General features: G+C 43.4%; 1 protein-coding gene across 3 annotated transcripts in view; it reads left to right on the forward strand.

The window, feature by feature from the left end:
* The window catches only part of abca4b (ATP-binding cassette, sub-family A (ABC1), member 4b), a 187505-nt gene that overhangs the window by 87837 nt on the left and 76049 nt on the right, over nt 1–23619 (forward strand). For all 3 annotated transcript variants that reach the window (XM_085983291.1, XM_085983290.1, XM_085983289.1), the window contains 7 exons: nt 1645–1776; nt 2716–2855; nt 4112–4249; nt 18044–18237; nt 19127–19214; nt 20552–20757; nt 23287–23326. In XM_085983291.1, coding sequence (XP_085839417.1) covers nt 1645–1776; nt 2716–2855; nt 4112–4249; nt 18044–18237; nt 19127–19214; nt 20552–20757; nt 23287–23326 — 938 coding nt within the window. The remainder of the gene's footprint in view (nt 1–1644; nt 1777–2715; nt 2856–4111; nt 4250–18043; nt 18238–19126; nt 19215–20551; nt 20758–23286; nt 23327–23619) is intronic.

Consider the following 23619-nt stretch of genomic DNA (forward strand, 5'->3'; position numbering starts at 1 on the left):
GCCCCACTGGGTTAGGGAGGGTGAAAATCAGGCAGGCTGTAGTACAAAGGGATCTGGGGGTCCTGGTGCACGAAACTCAAAAAGTTAGTATGCAGGTACAGCAAGTGATCAAGAAGGCCAATGGAATGTTGGCTTTTATTGCTAGGGGGATGGAATATAAAAACAGGGAGGTATTGCTGCAGTTGTACAAGGTATTGGTGAGTCCGCACCTGGAATACTGCCTACAGTTTTGGTGTCCATACTTAAGAAAAGACATACTTGCTCTCGAGTCAGTACAAAGAAGGTTCACTCGGTTAATCCCGGGGATGAGGGGGTGGTCATATGAGGAGAGGTTGAGTAGATTGGGACTCTACTCATTGGAGTTCAGAAGAATGAGAGGCGATCTTATTGAAACATATAAGATTGTGAAGGGGCTTGATCGGGTGGATGCGGTGAGGATGTTCCCAATGATGGGTGAAACTAGAACTAGGGGGCATAATCTTAAAATAAGGGGCTGCTCTTTCAAAACTGAGATGAGGAGAAACTTCTTCACTCAGAGGGTGGTAGGTTTGTGGAATTTGCTGCCCCAGAAAGCTGTGGAAGCTACATCATTAAATAAATTTAAAACAGAAATAGATAGTTTCCTAGAAGTAAAGGGAATTAAGGGTTACGGGGAGCGGGCAGGAAATTGGACATGAGTCTAGGTTCGGAATGGTCATGGCCCTGTGGGTAGTGGAATGGGCCCAGGGGCCGTGTAGCCTGGTTCTGCTCCTACTGTGTTCTAATTCTGTTAGATTTCAGGAGATGGTTTTATTCCTGTTCCTGGCTGGGGTGGAGATCGCTTTTACAGAAGGTAAGTACTGTAGAAAATATAGGGACAGAGTGATCTCCTGGAAGAATTTCGATCGCCTAGATGGGTCGGAGAGGAATTTCCCAGATTTTTTTCTCCCAAATTGGCCATTGGGTCTTTATCTGGTTTTTCGCCTCTCCCGGGAGATCACATGGGTTCGGGTGGATGCAGAGTGATAGAAGATTTGAGGTTAGGATCAGGTCAGCCATGATCTTATTGAATGGTGGAGCAGGCTCGAGGGGCCGATTGGCCTACTCCTGCTCCTATTTCTTATGTTCTTATGCTTCCCACTCCTGATCTCTATCTGCTGGCCCGTGCTGGAAGTGTGCGTTTGTGGGTGTTGGGTGAAGGCGGGATCTGGCTTGGCTGTAATGCCACTCGTGGGCAAATAGTGTGGCCGCACTTGCTATTCATTGTTCACGTAAATAATGACCTCTTGGGCAACAGACTGGGGGCTGACTTGGTGCTGGTGGAAGGAGTCAGCATATTCAGGAGGGGAGAAAATCAGTGAAAAGAAAAAGAATTGGAACAATGCAAACTTAACTCCTCTAGAAAGAAGCAGTAAGTGCTGTGTGCAAGATAGCTCATTGTGTTAATAGGTAAGCTATCAGGGGCAATATTTTTTTTGGAAGAGTTCAAGTTCCCTTTAATGTCAATTGAATTTGAACAAAATTGTGTAATTAGCTACTCTTAAAGATGTGTGACACCTTTTTCAAGGCAACTCCTTAGCTTTCAACATTCAAAACTAAAGCTGAGGCTGTGGATCATGTGTAAGCTTCAGTGGTTTTAATGCGCTTTTCCTATGTATTCCACAGGTCAATGCTGATTGGTTTGTTTCCACCTACATCTGGTACTGCCATCATTAACGGCAAAGATATCCGCACAGACATTGATGCAATTCGCAAGGACATCGGCATATGCCCCCAGCACAATATTTTGTTCAACAAGTAAGCAAGACGTCGTACATTCTAACGAATCTGGCCATAAGAGGAAATTACTTGGGTTTCTGGGTCAAGAGGGAATTGAAGGAGACGGTGAAAAAGTGAGGTTGAGCTCAAACAAAAAGCGCTAGGTTTTCGGAGCCATATGGCATGGCCCTGCTCGGAAAAAAAATTCCTGTTCCTAATTTGGCCTCATCCTGAATGACCTGCGTTAAAGTTTGTTCGAATGTTTTCTGCTTTGTGTGGTTGATGCAAACTATAAATACAAGGCACATAAAATAGATTGGGTTACAAATGCAGCTGAACAATAAGCCACAGTAAGTGAAACGCTTCACCTAGAGGGTGTTGATAAACAGCATGTTGCACTTTTGTTAAACGCTTTGTTTACTGTGAAAGAGCTAGTTGCTTTGTAAGGTAATACAGCTACATGTTACAGCTGACAGCGGGCGAAGGCCCACACAAAACAGCCAAACTCAATTTGGCCCGTATGCTTGGATCATGCTACAACAGACCTTTATCATTGAAAGATAGGTTCTTCTCCGTAAGACGTCACTTAAATTCTCCTGCCAAAAAAAAAGTGGCACATTGTGGAATGCAAGGGCTTTCTTTAGGCCTGGAATCTGTCCAGGGAAGCGGTTTATGTTGGTTGCTGCCTACAGCATTTACTGCACTGCCCATGGCCTGCAGAATGATTCTGGGTAAGGGTTCTGCACTGGCCAGGGCTACAGCATCCATCAAGATAAGCCTATTGTATCAGTCTGGGAATCTGGTGCACTATCAGAGTGAGCCTGCGAACTGATCAGAAAATGCTGGGGAATGCTCGGAATGTTGACCCGGGGAAGTTTGTGTCTCCCTCGTGTTAAGATGGGAACATTGGTCTTGAGTATAGAGTTTGAAGGAAACTGCAAGCAGAGTAATCTGATTTTATCTTTATCTTTCTTATAGCCTAACAGTGGCAGAACATATCCTATTTTATACTCAACTAAGAGGCCAGACAGTAGAAGAGGCAGAGAAGCAGACAGAAGTAATGCTGGATGAAATTGGGCTTCCTCACAAGAGAGATGAGCTGGCTCAAAATCTATCAGGTAACGGTCAAAAAATACGAAAGACCTGCATTTATATAGCGCCTTTCACGGCCACCGGACGTCTCGAAACACTTTACAGCCAATGAAGCACTTTTGAAGTGGAGTCACTGTGACAGCCAATTTGCACACAGCAAGCTCCCACAAACAGCAATGTGAAAATGACCAGATAATCTGTTTTTGTTATGTTGGTTGAGGGAGAAATATTGGCCAGGACACTGGGGATAACTCCCCTACTCTTCTTCGAAATAGTGCCATGGGATCTTTTACGTCCACATGAGAAAGCAGAGATGGGTAAATGAAGTCGGTACAGATCACAAGTCTTGAATTTATAGAACGTCTTTCATGGCGTTTTCAGTTTAACGTCTCATCCGAAAGACGGCACCTCCAACAGTGCAGCACTCCCTCAGCACTGCACTGGAGTGTCAGCCTAGCTTTATGTGCACAAGTCCCTGACTCAGAGGCGAGTGTGCTACCAACTGAGCCACAGCTGACACTGTGATAATGATAATAAAAATGATATAAAAGATCTCAGCCGAAGTGTTCAGGTAGATATTTGCCACATAGGAAGATAGGAACAGGAGTAGGCCATTAAGCCCTGTTCTGCCATTCAATTCCACCATTAAAACAGATTATCTAGTCATTATCAGATTGCTGTTTGTGGGAGCTTGCTGTGCGCAAAAATGGCTGCCACGTATCCTACAACAGTGACTGCACTTCAAAAAGTACTTCATTGGCTGTAAAGTGCTTTGGGACATCCTGAGTTCATGAAAGACGTTTTATAAATGCAAAACTTGTGATCTGTACCGACTTCATTTACCCATCTTTGCTCCATACCCCTCGATACCCTTGCCTAATAAAAAACCTACTGCTCTCAGTCGTGAAAATTTTAATTGACCCAGCATTCACAGCTTTTTGTGGAAGCAAATTTTAGATTTCTAATACCTTTTGTGTGAAAAAGTGATTCCTGATTTCACTTCAAAATGGCCTCTTCAAATGTCTTTAGGTCACATTGAATAAATCTGAGTAAGTTCTGATCTGTCGTGATGCAGGTTGACATCACGTGCATCTTATCTCTTTGAGGATCATGGCAGTATTTTACATTACATTCTCAAAGACTATCATTAATAACAGAATCACCAATCCATTGCACATTCAATGTGTTGTGCACTCTTTGCCTTTATAACTCAAGGCATTAATATTATAAAGACATTTGTTGTTGTCAACGTGATGAATGGTTTCTGTCTTTTCCTCCAAAGGTGGAATGCAGAGAAAACTATCGGTAGCCTTAGCATTCATTGGAGCAGCTAAAGTGATTGTTTTGGATGAGCCAACATCCGGAGTAGATCCATATTCCAGACGATCCATCTGGGACCTCTTACTCAAATACCGCTCAGGTACAGTGCCCTTCCCAAGACTCAGGCTAGAAAATAAAGTCTAATGCACGTGATTAAGTTACCATGTAACTTCTGTCCATGTTGTCTTCTTAGGCCGTCCCTCGGAGCCGAGGATGACTTGCTTCCACATTAAAAATGAGTTCTCAGGTGACTGATGAGTCCAATGCGGGACCTACAGTCCCTGTCACAGGTGGGGCAGATGGTGGTTGAAGGGGTGGGTGGGTGGGGTGCTTGGGTTGACATGCGCTCCTTGCGCTGCCTGCGCTTGGCTTCCGCTTGCTCCCGGCGAAGAGACTCGAGGTGTTCGGCGCCTTCCCGGATGCTTCTCCTCCACTTTGTGCGGTCTTCGGCCAGGGATTCCCAGGTGTCGATGGGGATGTTACACTTTTTCAAGGAGGCTTTGAGGGTGTCCTTGAAGCGTTTCCTCTGCCCACCTGGGGCTCTCTTGCTGTGTCGGAGCTCTGAGTAGAGCGCTTGTTTTGGGAGTCTCGTATCGGGCATGCGGACAATGTGACCCGTCCATCAGAGCTGATTGAGCGTGGTCAAAGCATCGATGCTGGGGATGTTGGCCTGAGCAAGAACACTGACATTGGTGCGCCTATCCTGCCAATGGATTTGCAGGATCTTGCGGAGGCAGCGTTGGTGGTACTTTCTGTCCATGTTGTATCCCGCTTATGAAATAAGAGAATTATTTTTCCAGAAATTATCCAGTCCACAAGTGTATTGGGATAAGATACACTGATCACATTAAGTACATTTAGTCTCAGCTCCTGCTATGTTTTCTATCAAATTCCAATCATCTATGTAAGACAAATAATTTGATATTAAACATTTCATATAACAAGACTGACTATACCACTATATGTAGGAAAAATGGTCTCCAATAGCTGAGTGGGCAAATGCATTGCCCCATTGTAGGACTGAGCCAGAAAATCTCATATTTCAGCTCTGATCTGTGCAGAGATAGCTGATTTCAGGTTAATTCAGCCCCAGGTTCTCTGGACTAGGAAAGTAAAAGCCTAGCCGGGGTTCCTGCTCCTGATCAATAGTCAGTGACTCCTGCAGGAAAATATGTGTTTGAGTGTTGGCATCAGGCATGGACAGAATCAGACTGGGACATGATGTTCCCCATGGCCAAATATCCTGTGAACATTCACTGTCCAGGCTCACACTGGAAGATTTGGGCAAAGCGCTGGAGGCTGTCAGTGCCCATGCAACCATAGGAACATAGGAACAGGAGCAGGCCATTTAGCCCCTTGAGCCTGTTCTGCCATTCAATGAGATCATGGCTGATCTGCGACCTAACTCCATAAACCTGCCTTTGGCCCATATCCCTTAATACCATTGGTTAACAAAAATCTACCAATCTCGGATTTAAAATTAACAGTTGATCTCGCATCAATTGCTGTTTGTGGAAGAGAGTTCCAAACTTCTACCACCCTTTGCTTGTAGACGTGTTTCCTAATTTCACTCCTGAAAGTTCTGGCTCTAATTTTTAGACTATGCCCCCTAGTCCTAGAATCCCCAACCAGCAGAAATAGTTTCTCTCTATCTACCCTCTGTTCCCTTTAATATCTTGAAAACTTTGATCAAATCACCCCTTAACCTTCTAAATTCTACGGAATACAACCCTAATTTGTGTAATCTCTCCTCGTAACTTAATCCTTGAAGTCCAGGTATCGTTCTGGTAAACCTATGCTGCACTCCCTCCAAGGCCAATATATCCTTCCTAAGGTGAGGTGCCCAGAACTGCACACAGTGCTCCAGGTGTGGTCTAACCAGGGTTTTGTGTAGCTGCAGCATGACTTCTACCCCCTTGTATTCTAGTCCTCTAGATATAAAGGCCAGCATTCCATTAGCCTTTTTGATTATTTTCTGTACCTGTTCATGACATTTTAATGATCTATGTACCTGGACCCCCAAGTCTCTTTGGACCTCCACTGTTTTTAGCCTTTCACCATTTAGAAAGAACCCGGTTCTATCCTTTTTAGGTCCAAAGTGGATGACCTCACATTTGCCTACATTGAAATCCATTTGCCACAGTTGTGCCCATTCACTTAATCCATCAATATCCCTTTGTAATTTTATGCTTTCATCTACACTGTCTACAATTCCACCTATCTTTGTGTCATTGGCAAATTTGAATATTTGGCTTTTTGTGCCATCATCTAAATTATTAATAAATACAGTGAATAGTTGAGGCCCCAACACAGATCCCTGCGGGACACCACTAGTCATCTCCTGCCAATTAGAGTACCTACCCATTATCCCTACTGCCTGTCTCCTGCCGCTCAGCCAATTTCCTAACCAGGTGTAATGAAATCTGTTTGTCTTGATCCTGTATTCGTTTTGCACTCATGTATATTACCCTCCCCCACTCTGTATAGTTTCACTTCCTCTTTCCCAACTAACCTGGGAGGTTCCAGGTCTTGGCTCTTGGCTCCGCCCCTGACTTCTCTTACATAAAGATCCCAGGATCTGTATGACTCATTCCTGTGAACCAGTTGGCGTGTTGAGATGTTAGCTCTGATCGTAGTGATTAAAAGCCAACTTGTTTAAGTCTATAACTTCTAGTTTTGTGGTTATTGAAGGCCCATCACCAGGTCAATAATTTGCCTTTAATTCCATGGGCTTCAACCTTAGTTAACAGTCTCTTATGTGGGACTTTATCAAGTGCCTTCTGGAAGTCCATATAAATAACACCCATAGACATTCCCCTGTCCACTACTATAGTCGACTCTTCAAAAATTTCAATCATCTTTGTCAGGCATGACCTACCTTTCACAAATCCATGCTGACACAGCATCTTCAGAAAAACAATAGGCAAAGGTGCTTGAAAGTAAAGATTGTTAATAACTGGAATGAACCAAAACATTAACTTGTATCAGCAATACATATCAATGAATTAGACAGTTAAACGGATCTTTGACCTGATAGTGAAACAATGGTGGACCTCATAGCACCAGTGCTTGATTACTTTACTCCCAAGCAAAGCATCAAGAGTGTGACATTGCACTGACTGTCTCTCCAATGCCCGTCCCCACTTGGGTGGATGTTATCAGCTCGTAGCTGAGCAGCTACAAGGAAGGTCACACAGAGTCAAGGGATTTATCCTTGGGCAAGTGAAAAACTGACTCATACATGTTATGTATCTGGAGATTGGGAGTTGATGAATTAAATCTGGAGACAGCTGGAGCAGCTGCACCAAGTTAACATTTCTAATACCAGACCAATGTGTCCAATCTTGCCGCCTATACAGAAGGGGCTGTAATCACGTCCACGATGTCGCTTCACTCAGCAACACTTGTGCTGGATCATGCGTCAATCTGCTTTTACACATCGGGAACATTATATAGTAGAATCCAGAAATAAAAACAACAAATGTTGGAAATACTCAGCGGGTCAGGCAGCATCTGTGGAGAGAGAAACAGAGTTAACGTTTCAGGTCGATGACTCTTTATTTCAGATTTCCGGCATCTGCAGTAATTTGATTTTGTTTTAGTAGGCTCCAAAGTTTGTCGCTATTTTCTGGATTCTGAAAGAAGAGTTGCAGGTTTCAGTGAACCTGACATATAATAGAGAGGCCGATAAGGTGATGTCCAGTGTCTGTTGCACTGAGGTGTATCCGGTGCTAACTTTCCATGTTATCGAGTGCTCTTGGCACACTACAGCTGGCCAGTGCTGCTGGAGCTCAGGGCTAGAGCCTGCACACAAGTTGTGCACAGGGGCCCCGCAATCATTTAACTGAGGCCCAAGCCTTATAATGTGACTGGAGCACCTGAGCAGCACGTCAGTCACTCAGCACCTGTACCAAACCGGAGGTGCAGTAAAAAAAAACTATATATATTTTTAATAACAACAGAAAACGCAGGAAATACTCAGCAGGCCAGGCAGCATCCGTGGAGAGAGAAACAGAGTTAACGTTTCAGGTCTGGGACCCTTCATCAGAACTGGAAAAAGCTGGAGATGTAACAGATATTAAGCAGGTGCAGAGCCAGGGTGGTGGGGGGGGGGGTGGGGGTGGGGGGGAGAGGAGGAAGGAATTGAAGGAACATACTGTGACCCTGAGCTTCTGGTCGCCTGTCACTTTAATTCACCGCTCCACTCCCACTCTGACCTCTCTGTCCTCGGCCTCTTACACTGTTCCAATGAAGCTCAACATAAGCTCAAGGGACAGCACCTCATCTTTCGATTAGGCACTTTACAGCCTTCTGGACTCAACATTCAGTTCAACAATTTCAAACTATAACCCCTGTTCCCATTTTTCATGCTGTATGATTTTGCCATTCCCATTTGCAACATTTTATCTTTCTTGCCTTTTACATAAGCACAGTATGTTCCTTCAATTCCTTCCTCCCCTCCCACCCTCCCCCACCCTGTCTCTGCACCTGCTTAATATCTGTTACATCGCCAGCTTTTTCCAGTTGTGATGAAGGGTCCCAGACCTGAAACGTTAACTCTGTTTCTCTCTCCACGGATGTTGCCTGACCTGCTGAGTATTTCCAGCATTTTCTGTTGTTATTTCAGATTTCCAGCACCCGCAGTATTTAGCTATTGTATATATATTTTTACCTGGGTGACAGTGTCCTTCCACGCAGCTTGCCCGCACGATGACCATAAAAGGACAATTTTGATCAAGTACCCGCCTTCCTGTGCATCTTGGGCGGTGTGCTGGGAACACCATTTAATTATGTTAATGAGCTGACCCCACATTACGCTACGAGGTCAGGTCATTCCGGCACAGGTACGGCCAACGTTTCAGGAGCTGCCATTCTGTATTAGTCACCTTACCTGACCTCTGCCTGCTTATTGAGCAGCATTTCACACCAGAGCTGGCGACCTACTTGATAAGCAGACCATGAGTAAAGTAGTATTAAAATAGTAAAGTAAGCCTTTGAAAATATATATAGCATCAGACACTACAATATATATGTTGGACTCCACAATATATATTATATAATGTTAGACTCCACAATACATCTAATGTTAAACTCTACAATATATATAATGTTAGACTCTACAATACATCTAATGTTAAACTCTACAATATATATAATGTTAGACTCCACAATACATCTAATGTTAAATTCTACAAAATATATATAACTAGCTGGGGGGGCCCGGCATTGCCAGGGCAGTTTAGAGGGCCACGTGGTTGACGGCCGGCCGCTGCCGCTCCCCCGCTCTGTGTCTCGGGCCGCGCGGTTGACGGCCGCCTGCTGCCGCTCCCCCGCTCTGTGTCTTGAGCCGAGCGGTTGTGAGGCCTGGCCCGAGTGACCCCAACTCACCTCCCGCTCCGGCGGGCCAATGCAGCTGCCCCACTCGCTGTTGAGGAAAAGCAGGGGAAAAATGGCGGCGAAGTTTCGGGAGGCTGCAGGATTAGGACCCGCCCATGATGCACCGATTGGTCAACCACCAGGTCACTGAACTGTAGGATTGGTCAACCATCACGTCACTCAACGCTAATGAGTGGTAGGATTGGTCAACCGCTAATGAGCGGATTTTTGAACGTTTTTTGTATACTGTCCGAACAATTTTTGTCTGACCAAAAAGTAAATATGCCTATGACACTCCCCTGATCATAAGCTTTCTTTTGATATAACATATGTGTAGGTACGCTCTATAACTTTTGAGTGTATAGCGGACACACAGATAGACAGCAGACAAACCAATTGCTTTATAAAATAGATAGATAGATGTTAGACTCCACAATACATCTAATGTTAAACTCTACAACATATATAATGTTAGACTCTACAATACATCTAATGTTAAACTCTACAATATATAATGTTAGACTCTACAATACATCTAATGTTAAACTCTACAATATATATAATGTTAGACTCTACAATATATCTAATGTTAAACTCTACAATATATATAATGTTAGACTCCACAATACATTTAATGTTAAACGCTACAATATATATAATGTTAGACTCTACAATATATCTAATGTTAAACTCTACAATATATATAATGTTAAACTCTACAATATATATAATGTTAGACTCTACAACAACAACAACAACTTGCATTTATAGGATTACATAGGATATACGGCACAGAAACAGGCCATTCGGCCCAACCAGTCCATGCCAATGTTTATGTGCCACTCGAGCCTCCTCACATCTTTCCTCATCTAACCCTCTATTCCCTTCTCCCTCATATACTTAGCTAATCACCCCTTAAATGCATCTATTCTATTCGCCTCAACCACTCCCTGTGGTAGCGAGTTCCACATTCTCACCACTCTCTGGGTAAAGAAGTTTCTTCTGAATTCCCTATTGGATTTCTTGGTGACTATCTTATATTGATGGCCTCTAGTTATGCTCTTCCCCACAAGTGGAAACACTCTCTCTGTATCTACTCTATCAAAACCTTTCATAATTTTAAAGATCTCTATTAGGTCATCCCTCAGCCTTCTCTTTTCAAGAGAAAAGAGACCCAGCCTGTTCATCCTTTCCTGATAGGTATACCCTCGTATTTCTGGTATCATCCTTGTAAATCTTCTCTGCACCCTCTCCAGTGCCTCCACATCCTTTCTATAATATGGTGACCAGAATTGTACACAATACTTCAAGCGTGGCCTAACCAGGGTTCGATACAAGTTTAGCATAACTTCACTACTTTTCAATTCTATCCCTCTAGAAATAAACCCTAGTGCTTGGTTTGCTTTTTTCTATGGTTTTGTTAACCAGTGTCGATACTTTTAGTGATTTGTGTATTTGTACTTCTAGATCCACTTGTTCCTCTACCCCATTTAGATTCTTATTTTCCAAGTAATATGTGACCTCCCTATTTTTCTTAGCAAACTGTAATACCTCACATTTATTTGTGTTGAATTTCATTTGCCAATTAATTACCCATTCTGCAAGTGTATTAATGTCTTCTTGTAATTTGTTGCAGTCCTCCTCAGTATTGGCTATGCCCCCAATTTGGTGTCGACGGCAAATTTAGAAATTATGTTTTTGACTCCAAGGTCTAAATTGTTAATATAAATTGTGAACAGCAGTGATCCCAGCACTGATCCTTGTGGAACACCGCTTCTCACCTTCTGCCACTCTGAATAGCTACCCTTTACCCCTACTCTCTGCTTTCTGTCTTGAAGCCAGCTAGCCATTCTGCTACTTGTCCCCTGACTCTGCATTCCCTGACCTTATTCATCAGTCTATTATGTGGTACCTTATCGAAGGCCTTTGGAAAATCTAGATAAATTACATCTACTGCATTACCCTTACCTACTGTCTCTGTTACCTCTTCAAAAAATTCAATGAGATTGGTCAAGCCTTTTGAAATCCATGCTGACTATTCCTTATTATATTTTTTGTTTCTAGATGTTCTTCTATTTTCTCCTATAGTAGCGATTCCATTACTTTTCCTACCACTGATGTTAAGCTGACTGGCCTATAGTTCCCTGGACATGTTCTATCTCCCTTCTTAAATATAGGTATTATTACATTAGCTATCCACCAGTCCTCTGGCACTACATCTTTTTCTAATGAATTGCTAAATATGTGTAGTAATGCCTCTGCTATTTCTTCCCTAGATTCCTTTAAAATGCACGGATTTAGGATTTTATCCTCTTTGAGTTCCATTCATTTATTTAGTATATCTCCTCGTTTTATTTTAAATGCTGTTAACTCATTACTAATCCAATGTCATCTCTGCCTGTTCTAACTCCCTGGTAAATACTGAAGCAAAGTAATTATTTAATATCTCTGCCATCTCTCTATTGCTGCCTGTGGTATTATCCTCTCCATCCCTCAGTGGCCCTATTCCCATCCCGGCCTTCCTTTTTTTATTTATGTGCTTGTAAAATATTTTACTATTATGTTTTATGTTCCTTAATAATTTAACTTCATAGTTCCTCTTTGCCTTCCTAATTGTTTTTTTTGATTTCTTGCCTAATCCCTTCATAGTCTCCCTTATCATGCTCTCCCTGCTGTCCATGTACTTAGTGTATGCCTCTTTCTTTACCCTCAATTTTTCCCTTATGGCTTTATTCATCCATGGTGTCTCATTAGTTTTTAGCTTGTTCTGGCTTATTAGCAGAATATATTTTTCCTGTTGAACATCGTTTTAAATGTTTCCCATTGTTGTTCTACATTATTGTTTGCCAATACTGTTGTCCATTTTATTTTCCCAAGTTCTATTCTCAGTCCCTCAAAATCAGCTTTTCTCCAATCGATTACCCTGGTCTTTGACATACTTATGTCCTTCTGAATTATTATCTTAAATCTTATTATGGTCACTATTGCCTAGATGTTCCCCTACTTTTACTTCTCTTCTGTACTTTACTTCTGGTTCATTCCCCATTACTAGATCCAATAGCGGATCCTCCCTTGTTGGGCTCTTTACTTATTGGGTTAGAAAGGAGTCCTGTAGACATTGTAGGAGCTCCATTTCCTTATTCCCCTTTACCTACCTCTTCTGTCCAATTAATATCTGGGTAGTTGAAATCTGCCATGATTATTATTCTATGTTTTTTTACTCATACTAACACGTCCCAAGGCGCTTCACAGGAACGTTACCCGAGCCACATAAGGAAATGTTAAGACAGGCGACAAAAATCTTGGTCGAAGAGGTAGGTTTTAAGGAGAGTCTTAAAGGAGGAGAGAGAGATAGATAGAGAGGAGGGGAGGTTTAGGGAGGGAATTGCAGAGCTTAGGGCCCAGGCAGCTGAAGGCATGGCCGCCAATGGTGGAGCAATTAAAATTGGGGATGTGCAACAATATATAATGTTAGACTCTACTAATTTGCACTGTTGATGTGGGACCTCAAGCACCCAGAGCGCCTATGGGGAATTTGAGCATTGTGGTCAGCGCTACCTGCATTAAAAAAAATTTTTTTATTCGCTTATGAGATGTGGGCGTCACTGGCAAAGCCAGCATTTATTGCCCATCCCTAGTTGCCCTTGAGAAGGTGGTGGTGAGCCGCCTTCTTGAACCGCTGCAGTCCGTCTGGTGAAGGTACTCCCACAGTGTTGTTAGGTAGGGTATTCCAGGATTTTGAACCAGCAACGATGAAAGATCGGCGATATACTTCTAAGTCAGGATGGTGTGTGAGTTAGAGGGGAACTTGGAGGTGGTGGTGTTCCCATGTGCCTGCTGCCCTTGTCCTTCTAGGTGAAAGAGGTTGCGAGTTTGGGAGGTGCTGCCGAAGAAACCTTGGCGAGTTGCTGCAGTGCATCTTGTAGATGGTACACACTGCAGCCACGGTACGCCAGTGGTGGAGGGGGTGAATGTTTAAGGTGGTGGATGGGGGTGCCAATCAAACGGGCTGCTTTGTCCTGGATGGTGTCGAGCTTCTTGAGTGTTGTTGGAGCTGCACTCATCCAGGCAAGTGGAGAATATTCCATCACACTCCTTACTTGTTCCTTGTAGATGGTGAAAGGCTTTGGGGAGTCAGGAGGTGAGACACTCACCGCAGAATACCTAGCCTCTGACCTGCTCTTGTTGCCACAGTATTTATCTGGCTGGTCCAGTTAAGTTTCTGGTCAATGGTGACCCCCGGGATGTTGATGATGGGGGATTCGGCGATGGTAATACCATTGAATGTCAAGGGGTGGTGGTTAGACTCTCGCTTGTTGGAGATAGTCATTGCCTGGCATGTCTGTGGCGCGAATGTTACCTGCCACTTATCAGCCCAAGCCTGAACGTCGTCCAGGTCTTGTTGCAGGCGACCATGGACTGCTTCATTATCTGAGGAGTTGTGAATGGCACTGAACACTGTGCAGTCATCAGCAAACATCCCCATTTCTGACCTTATGTTGGAGGGAAGGTCATTGATGAAGCAGCTGAAGATGGTTGAGCCTAGGATGTCCTGGGGCTGTGATGATTGACATTCAACCACCACCACCATCTTCCTTTGTGCTAGGTATGACTCCAGCCAGTGGAGAGTTTTCCCCCCGATTCCCATTGACTTCAGTTTTACTAGGGCTCCTTGATGCCACACTCGGTCAAATGCTGCCTTGATGTCAAGAGCAGTCACTCTCACCTCACCTCTGGAATTCAGCTCCTTTGTCCATGTTTGGACCAAGGCTGTAATGAGGTCAGAAGCCAAGTGGTCTTGGCGGAACCCAAACTGAGCATTGGTGAGCAGGTTATTGGTAAGTAAGTGCCGCTTGATAGCACTGTCGATGACACCTTCCATCACTTTGCTGATGATTGAGAGTAGACTGATGGGGTGGTAATTGGCCAGGTTGGATTTGTCCTGCTTTTTGTGGATAGGACATAGCTGGGCAGTTTTCCACATGGTTGGATAGATGCCAGTGTTGTAGCTGTACTGGAACAGCTTGGCTAGAGGCGTGGCTAGTTCTGGAGCACAAGTCTTCAGCACGATAGCCGGGATATTGTCGGGGCCCAGAGCTTTTGCTGTATCCAGTGCGCTCAGCCATTTCTTGATATCACGTGGAGTGAGTCGAATTGGCTGAAGACTGGCTTCTCTGATGGCGGGGACCTCAGGAGTAGGCCGATATGAATCGTCCACTCGGCACTTCTGGCTGAAGATGGTTGCAAACGCTTCAGCCTTGTCTTTTGCACTCACGTGCTGGGCTCCACCATCATTGAGGATGGGGATATTCATGGAGCCTCCTCCTCCCGTTAGTTGTTTAATGGTCCACCACCATTCACAACTGGATGTGGCAGGACTACAGAGCTTTGATCTGATGCATTGATTGTGGGATCGCTTAGCCTTGTCTATAGCATACTGCTTCTGCTTTTTAGCATGCATGTAGTCTTGTGTTGCAGCTTCACTAGGTTGGCACCTCATTTTTAGGTTCGCCTGGTGCTGCTCCTGGCATGCTCTTCTACACTCCTTATTGAGCCAGTATTGGTCCCTTGGCTTGATGGTAATGGTAGAGTGAGGGATATGCCAGGCCATGAGGCTACAGATTGTGGTGGAATACAATTCTGCTGCTGCTGATGGCCCACAGCACCTCATGGAATGCCCAGTTTTGAGCTGCTAGATCTGTTCTGAATCTATCCCATTTAGCACGGGGGTAGTGCCACACAACATGATGGAGGGTGTCCTCAGTGTGAAGACGGGACTTCGTCTCCACAATGACTGTGTGGTGGTCAATGCTATCAATACTGTTATGGACAGATGCATCTGCGACAGGTAGATTGGTGAGGACGAGGTCAAGTAGGTTTTTCCCCTCGTGTTGGTTCACTCACCACCTGTCGCAGGCCTAGACTAGGAGTTATGTCCTTCAGGACTTGGCCAGCTCAGTCAGTAGTGGAGCTACCGAGCCACTCTTGGTGAGGGACATTGAAGTCCCCCACCCAGAGTACATTCTGTGCCCTTGCTACTCTCAGTGCTTCTTCCAAGTGGAGTTTGGGACATTGGCTGGAAGGTATGATTCTGAGAGTATGACTATGTAAGACTGTTGCTTGACTAGTCTGTGGGACAGCTCTCCCAATTTTGGTACAGGTCCCCAGATGTTGGTGAGGAGGACTTTACAGGGTCGACTGGGCTGGGTGTGCCGTTGCTGTGTCCGTAGCCGGTGCCGAGCTCGATGCCGGGTGGTCCGTCCGGTTTCATTCTTTTTATTGTTTTTCGTAGCAGTTTGTTACAACTGACTGGCTTGCTCAGCCATTTCAGAGGGCAGTTAAGAGTCAACCACATTGCTCTGGGTCTGGAGTCAAATATAGGTCAGACCAGGTAAGGACGGCAGATTTCTTTCCCTAAAGGGCATTAGTGAAGGACATTATTCTCCGTCCATTAAAATGAATGAATCCTGTGGGGCCTGAAATCCTGATATCCGCAGGCAAATTTGTACAAAATCTTTTCTATAATTTGAACTGGAAAAGAGATTTTTTTTTAAAGTCTTTAATTGAGGTTACAACAAATAATGAACTGTTGCTGCTTTTGCCAGTTCTTAATGGAACCCATCCCTTTAAAGAGATACCATTGGCTCACCGGGGAATTTCAACCACAATAGTTGCTGGCAAAGCCTCCTCTCAGACTCTGCTGCATGTTGACTGTGGGGACTTTTGTGCACCACAACAAAAGCAACGTGAGCTTTCGTACTGTGGTTACACGCTGTTAGGTTAGAATATTATTATACAGGAAACTTTCGATTTACCAGCACCTAAATAACTGGAAATCTCGGTTAACTGGCAAAATTCAGGAGTAGGTTCAGGTAACTTTTATTACTTGCCTTCCTCCATGTGTTGCTGTGCAAGGGTGTGGCTGCAGCTGTTGCTAAGCTACAGAGACACTTGCAACTTGTGGCCATTGTTTTGAACCTGTTGCTAAGCAACAGGGTTTGTTGCTTTATACAGAGCTCTGAGCTCTGTATCTTTTACGATAGCGTTCGGTTATCCAGAATTTTTGATGAACCGGCACCACGTCGGTCCCGTCCGTGCCGGATTTTTTAAAAGTTTCCTGTAGTGACAAGCGCAGTTGATGATATGACGTGTCACTTAATTGCAAAATTTTTTTAAATCACCCAAGGACAAATTTCAAAAGATTGATTCTGAAGTTTAACTCCAGCTCAGTTCCTTCATCAACCTTCATCGACTAGAACAACAATTTTTGAAGATGTTTTTCTCTAACCTCAATGTTCCCCTGTTGACTGTAAATGGAGGGAAATTCCAGTCAATGTTTTTCAATTTCACTGTGTGTTAGTCACCAGCAGACCATCAACCCAAAAACAACTTGCGTTTCAGCAATGCCTAAAGTAACAACGAGAAGACGGATCCTCCTGTGGATCTGAGTTCATGCAAAAATAACACTTTCAGCAAGTGAATAAAACTGGATTCAGAACATATGTTTCCAGAGTGACACTTCCTTCATTATGTGTCCTGTGAGGTTACACGAGGAGGTGACCAGATTAATATTCGCACTGTCGAGAGCTAAGGATGCAGTAACTTAATGCTGCTGATAGCTGAAAGCAAACCTGTGTAAGCCAGTTAGGTTTGACCTGCACCTTTATGCACAAAGTCTTGGCTGTGGTTTTGCTTCTGAAAAGGAAAACCTACTGGTGGTGGGGGTGGATAAAAGGAAGTCTTCTTTTCCTGGGAACCCTGCTAGAAAAGATTGTGCAATATGTTCCTTTCCTGAGAGGAGATACTTATATTACTATGTCACATCTCCAGATTGAGAGAGGTCCAGAGGGGGCTCTCTTGTATCTTGCTGTGAACTAGTGCTGCTTTGAATGCCAATCTTGGGCTGAAACATACATATGGAGTCTGGGCAGTGCAGTCTCTCAGCTGGAACATAATTGTTCAGTTGTGATTAGTAACTTTAATGTGTGAGGACATTTGGAACCACGTCATGGCCAAAGAACCCCAGGGCAGAACATGCTGATACCAGACCTTCCAACCCACCCTTATTCCTGGCAGTCACCCACATTTGTAATATATATGCACACTTATACCAATAAACAAAGTGTAATTAAATATTTTATATCAAACAGGATAACTGGAGGGTTTATGACAACCCAAAGCTTTAGTAGGCCCGAAGCAGCCCCTGTATCCTCAGCAAATTTGATTGTGCCTTCTGTATTTGATTAGGATTTCACCCTTCTAAAATCTTCCTCTGGTTGAAAGGTCTGTAATGCCTTGAACCATTTGGTTGCATGCATTCATTTTGGTTTTCGAAACTATCGAACAAATGGGTGATTCATTCCAAAAGAGAAATAAGAACAAAACATTTCTCAAGATGAGTCTGGCGCAACAGCTCTTTGCAAGTATTGGGCTGGTATGAAGGCTCCCTCTGGTGGACAGCATTGATTTTAAGTAACAAACCTCGAAAGATGAAAAGTTCCCATGTTCTTACACTTAGGAAGAACCATCATCCTCTCCACACATCATATGGATGAAGCAGATCTACTTGGTGACCGCATTGCAATCATCTCTCAGGGAAAGCTGCAGTGTTGTGGTTCCTCTTTGTTTCTGAAGAATTGCTTTGGCTCTGGTTTCTATCTTACCCTGGTTCGCAGGATGAAGAAGGCAAAACGAAGGAAACAAGATGCCACGGTAATAATAATTCAACTTTATTGTCATTGTACAATGCACAAGTACATGAACAACGAAATGTGATCTTGCAAGCTCCCATGAGTCCAGTACAAATAACATTAACATTAAACGTAAATAGCACCGTCCTGGGAGAAGCAAAGCTGCTGCGTCTGTGCGCGCCGCCATTCCATTTCCACCATTCCTCCTGTCCGACAATCTTCAGCCCAACGCCCGGGCTTGCTCACCAGCCGCCCCTCCCGGGGCTCCTTTCGTGGCCTTCTCACCAACCGCCCCTCCTCGGGGCTCCTTCTGCACCTGGTCTTCCCTGATGGTCACCCCTCCAAGTACTAACCAGGCCTGGTTCTGCTTAGCTTCCAAGCCTTGCCAGTGACCCTGTCCCTAGTCCCAGGGTAATCTGCATCTGCATCTCACTGTGCACAAACAGGGCCGATCACCTACTCTGTATCAGTGTAGAAACTGTCCTAAAGGTTCCTCAGTTGTACAATCAGATCGTGAGCCTCATTCATGAACAAACCGTTTAGAATCTACTTTCATCTTTAAGGCACAAGTCAATTGAAATGGGTCTCCCTGGTTCTTCTCCTAGTCAGTATTGGCAAGGCACACACTGCTCATTTTCTGCAGGAATAATGTTGCTTTAAACACCTTCCACATGAAGCAGGAAATGACACAAGAACACACCGAGGAAACACTGCCGCAAAAACACAAACTTCAGCTTCGGGGAAATAGGTCAGAAGCGTGAAGCAGAAATTTAAAAAAGGATCAAAGGGTTTCTTCTACACAGGTGCAAGATCAGCCCATGTAGTGAGATATGTTTGCTGCCCTTTGCTGCTGATGGTGTTCAGCAGTTCAACTGATCTCTGCTTTTCTTTTACCCACAAAACTACCATAGCCAATTTGCTCCTGTGCACCGGGCTGCAGCTGTTCCTGCTCCAGCTGTTTCCCTGTTGATGAAACCCTTCCTGAAGAAGAATTAGATGGTAAGGCTTTGCTTTTACTGGTGTTAGTCTAGCACAACCATTCCACCCCATGCATGTCAATGTGATCATTTCTCTCTGCTGTGTTTGAGCTGAAAGTGCTCGGATCTCATTGGATCTGCTCTCGACCTGTGCTGGACAAGTCCCTACTGCGGGTTAAAAAATAAAAGCATTTGTATTCCCTCCGCTGTTTATCTTTCAAAAAAAATCACTGGGAAGGAGATGATGTCACAGAGTACACATGCAATAATCTAGTGACATTTTTATGTCACTACTTCAAATTTATCCCTCCCTGCATCTTTGTTATTTCCTCACCTCCATTACAAGTTTTTCTGTTCAGTTTTGTGTGTGTTGGCAGGAAGAGGAGCTGTTTTACAATATTCTAAAGGTTAGATCCACAGGGTCGGGCAACAGGAAGCATGGTTTGGTTGACAAATACAGCACATCATTTTATATAAGGCAGCAATACGATGGGAGCTCAGAGCATTTAATAAAGCATGGAAGTGCCCCTCTCATTTTTCGTCATTCACTGGACATTTTGCATCACTCTTTCAGCCATCTATTATAACTAGGATAGCCCAGAAACAACTGTGTGCGATATTAGCATACAAAGGCTTAATGCATTCTTATTCATATGACACTCCTCTGTCTGCTATTTTAACAGCTATTAACCCATTTAAAATAAAAGTGTTAACACTTTTGTTAAAATAGCATGCCTTATAAAATGTCCTGTGAGCATGTCTAACACATACAGGAAACTCTTTTTTATCCGGCACCGACGGGACCAGCGTGGTGCCGGCTGATCAAAAAGTCCGGATTACAGAGAAGTATACTTACCAAGGTACGAGAGCCCCGTACACGGCCACAGATCCAGGCGTCCCTGTTGCATGGCAACAGGTGCAGGAACCTCGGTTACACGGCCACAGATCCAGGCGTCCCTGTTGCATGGCAACAGGTCCAGGAACCTCGGTTACACAGCCACAGATCCAGGAACCCCGGTTATACGGCCACTAATATGAAGTAAAACTTACCTGAACCTACTCCTGAATTTTGCCGGTTAAAAGAGATTTCCGGTTATTTAGGTGCTGGTAAAAAGAGAGTTTCCTGTAATAATATTGTAAACAGTCATTTCTAGGCTTATATATTTTGATTCCTGCTATGAGCAATGTACGTAATACCCAAGGACCTGAATATAGTGAGAGGCCAATTTGCTTTAAATCTGGATCACTAATGATGATTGACTGGTCCTATTAGTATCAAGATTACAGCGATGGTAGTAAACAGTAAATGGCAGCTTATAACCTTTTCCTGTAACCTTTATCGCTATTTCTCTCATATAGGTGATGCAGATGCATTGACAAAGCTCATCCAGCATCATGTTCCTGAGGCCAAGCTGATAGAAAATGTTGGTCAAGAGCTTTACTATCTGCTGCCCAGTAAAGACTTCAAACATAGGGCCTACGCTAGCCTGTTCCGAGAAATCGAGGAGACTCTGCAAGATTTAGGCCTCAGCAGCTTTGGTGTGTCTGACACATCGCTGGAGGAGGCAAGGCTGATTATTACTTTTCACAGGAAACTGTTGTTTTTATCAATTCTTTGGCAGCTGACTTGAAACACTTTTTCACTAGAGGTTGTAACAGATGATTATAGAGAAATGTGGTTACCCATTAAGCCTAGTATTTGCAAACAAAACTCAAAGGCTCTGAAATTACACTGTGCGGATATTAGCGTATATATAGATATATAGCACATCTGCAAGCAATCCCTTTCCCCTACTGTTTTAGCAGAGGCTTAAAAAAAATTGGTTAATGTCTCAGTGAATATAGTGGACAAAGGAATTCCAGATGGACATGATGGGCCTCCGTGCAGTCATATTCTGACAGAGTAATTTCAAGGCCAAAGTCTGGGACGGTATTAACTAGTGACCTTCTCACTGGCACACTATATTAAGGATTGTACAAATGCACATGCATGGATCCCGTTCAACAGTTTAAAAACTTTGTGGAAAGGACTGGTATATGATGATATTGTCGAACATAGCAGCAGAACAGCACATTATTTATTATTCAGAGAATGTTAACACCAGTTGAAGTGGCTGCTTTGTCTTTTGATGTAAGATCTTGAACCAAAGCAAAGCAAAGTACCTGGTGCCAAAAAGCCAACATAACTCGATCTGGAATGTATGGGCAAAATGTTAAACAAGACTAAATTGTTTCAACTTTGATTATTTAAAGTAGGAGGAAAGGATTTTTTTTTTTGAAGCGCTGATATTAAATGATTTGTGCAATAAAGCTGTTTGACTAAACTACAAAAGAGATTACATTCCCCTCCCCTCCTCCAGTAAATTTATCCTGGAGGCAGTTATGTTTGAAGGGAATTTATGTAATAATTATTTATGTATAAGCAACCATTGAAAATGTAGACAGAGATGGAATTCCGATTGTTTTTGGTTTCTTGAGAAAATCCAGTACGAGATGGGAAAGCGTATTGTTGGTTAGTTGTGTTACCAGCTGACACCAGCCGTTTTCTGGCTCGTTGTCAACCATTTTATAGCAAAAGCGTGTTACTTAAAAGAGGGTCTGTTGTGGAACGGTAGATGCTCTTTGATAACCCATTTAAAAGAGAATTAAAGTGTTAAGCAGTGCTTTTTATAAACCGCCACAGCTGTCGACTGTGGCAACAAGTGCTCTTGTATAGCTGCCTGCAATGTCCTCTACGCAGAGTAAGGGCCTGATTCATTGATAAGCCATTAACTGTGGAGTACATGTTACATCTACAGAAAACCACAATTAGTTTTCCTTCTTCTTGTGAATTCTTTACATCAGTGCAAGGAGTCTCCTAAAACTTGGGACCTAATGCACGTACACTTCAGAAGTGTTCTCATTAATGAAAATTGAACGAGAGTTTTCACAGCTCAGTAATGGTTGGATTCCCAACCAGCAGACATGGGTTTGAACAAGCTGTCCTCACTTGGGGCTTGAATTTCCATGCGGGTTATTCCGCTCGTCCACCATGAGCTTGGTGAAAGAGCCACAGAAACCCCAGAGAAACGGCGTAAACAGCTTTTGGGGGTCATTTTAACTTTTGTTTAACTGATGTTGTAAAATGGATGATATCAGATCAGCTGCCTGTTACACGACCCACCAAATTTTCCTTTCTATTGACTGGATGTATAAGGGGTGGTTCTACACCATCGCTGAAAGTTGAAATTATCCTCTTTGTCTGGGGTTTCCGCGGAACATCCACTGAAGATATGGCGGACGAGCGGGGCAGCCAACACAGAGATTAATGGCGTTAGTATTTTGCGCTAGGCTGCTACATTACTGGAGAATGATCCATTACTGTATCACAGTCCAAAAATATCTAATCCAAAAACATTGATTGTTGTGAAATGCAATCATTTATTTCTGCCATACAGCAGCTGTGTGAATATATCACTTCAGATAGGAACAATCAAGGCAGACATTGGATTTCAGTTTTATTGGACTTTGGCCCTGTTTTGGAACAGCTGGAGTCCAGAAGCCTCGGCCGTTTAAAGATATGGGTCGTATTCTTGTATTGCTTGCATAGATTAGGCTTGTATCAAGAATAGAAGATTAGCGGGTGATCTAATTGAGGTGTTTAAGGTGATTAAAGGAGTTGATGGGGTAGCTAGAGAGAAACTATTTCCTCTGGTGGGGGAATACAGAACAAGGGGGCATAACCTTAAAATTAGAGCTAGGCCGTTCATAGAATCATCGATTCTTACAGCACAGAAGGAGGCCGTTCGGCCCATTACTAAATTGATTGTACACAACTCCCTTTGTATAGCTAATTAGCACTTCAAGTTTCCATCAGAACCAACTTGGTTCTTTTGTTGAGAACAAAATCAAAATAAATCGGCATCTAACGTCTGAACTTGCCTGATGTTCGACCCTACTCCTTATTGTGAGGTCAGCGTTGAGTATCTACTTTCTACCTTAATGCTTTCAAATTATATTTGTTTTGTAAAATGCTGAGAGGCACCCACACGTCACCCACGGCCCGCATGTCACCCACAGCCTGTAATTCAAATCTATTGTTTTCTCATTTCTAGATATTCTTAAAGGCTACTGAAGAGCCTGTGCTCACAAAAGGTAAACAAGCATACTTGAGAATTCAGAAAAGTGTGATTCATGTGTAACATGTTGGGTGTAGAAGTTGTGCTCTTGGTGAAGTTTATATACAGATAAAGAGAGAATGAACAAATAGCATTTATATAGCATCTTTCACAACCTCAGAACATCCCAAAGCGCTTCACAGCCAATGAAGTACTTTTGAAGGGTCGTCATTGTTGTAATGTAGGGAAATGTAACACAAGAAGGTCTCACAAACAGCAATGAGATAATTGACCAGAAAATCTGATTTACTGATGTTGATTGAGAGATAA

This window comes from Somniosus microcephalus, chromosome 3, assembly GCF_052327205.1.
Source record: "Somniosus microcephalus isolate GS21.2 chromosome 3, FLI_Smic_1.0, whole genome shotgun sequence".
NCBI classification, from domain to species: domain Eukaryota; kingdom Metazoa; phylum Chordata; class Chondrichthyes; order Squaliformes; family Somniosidae; genus Somniosus; species Somniosus microcephalus.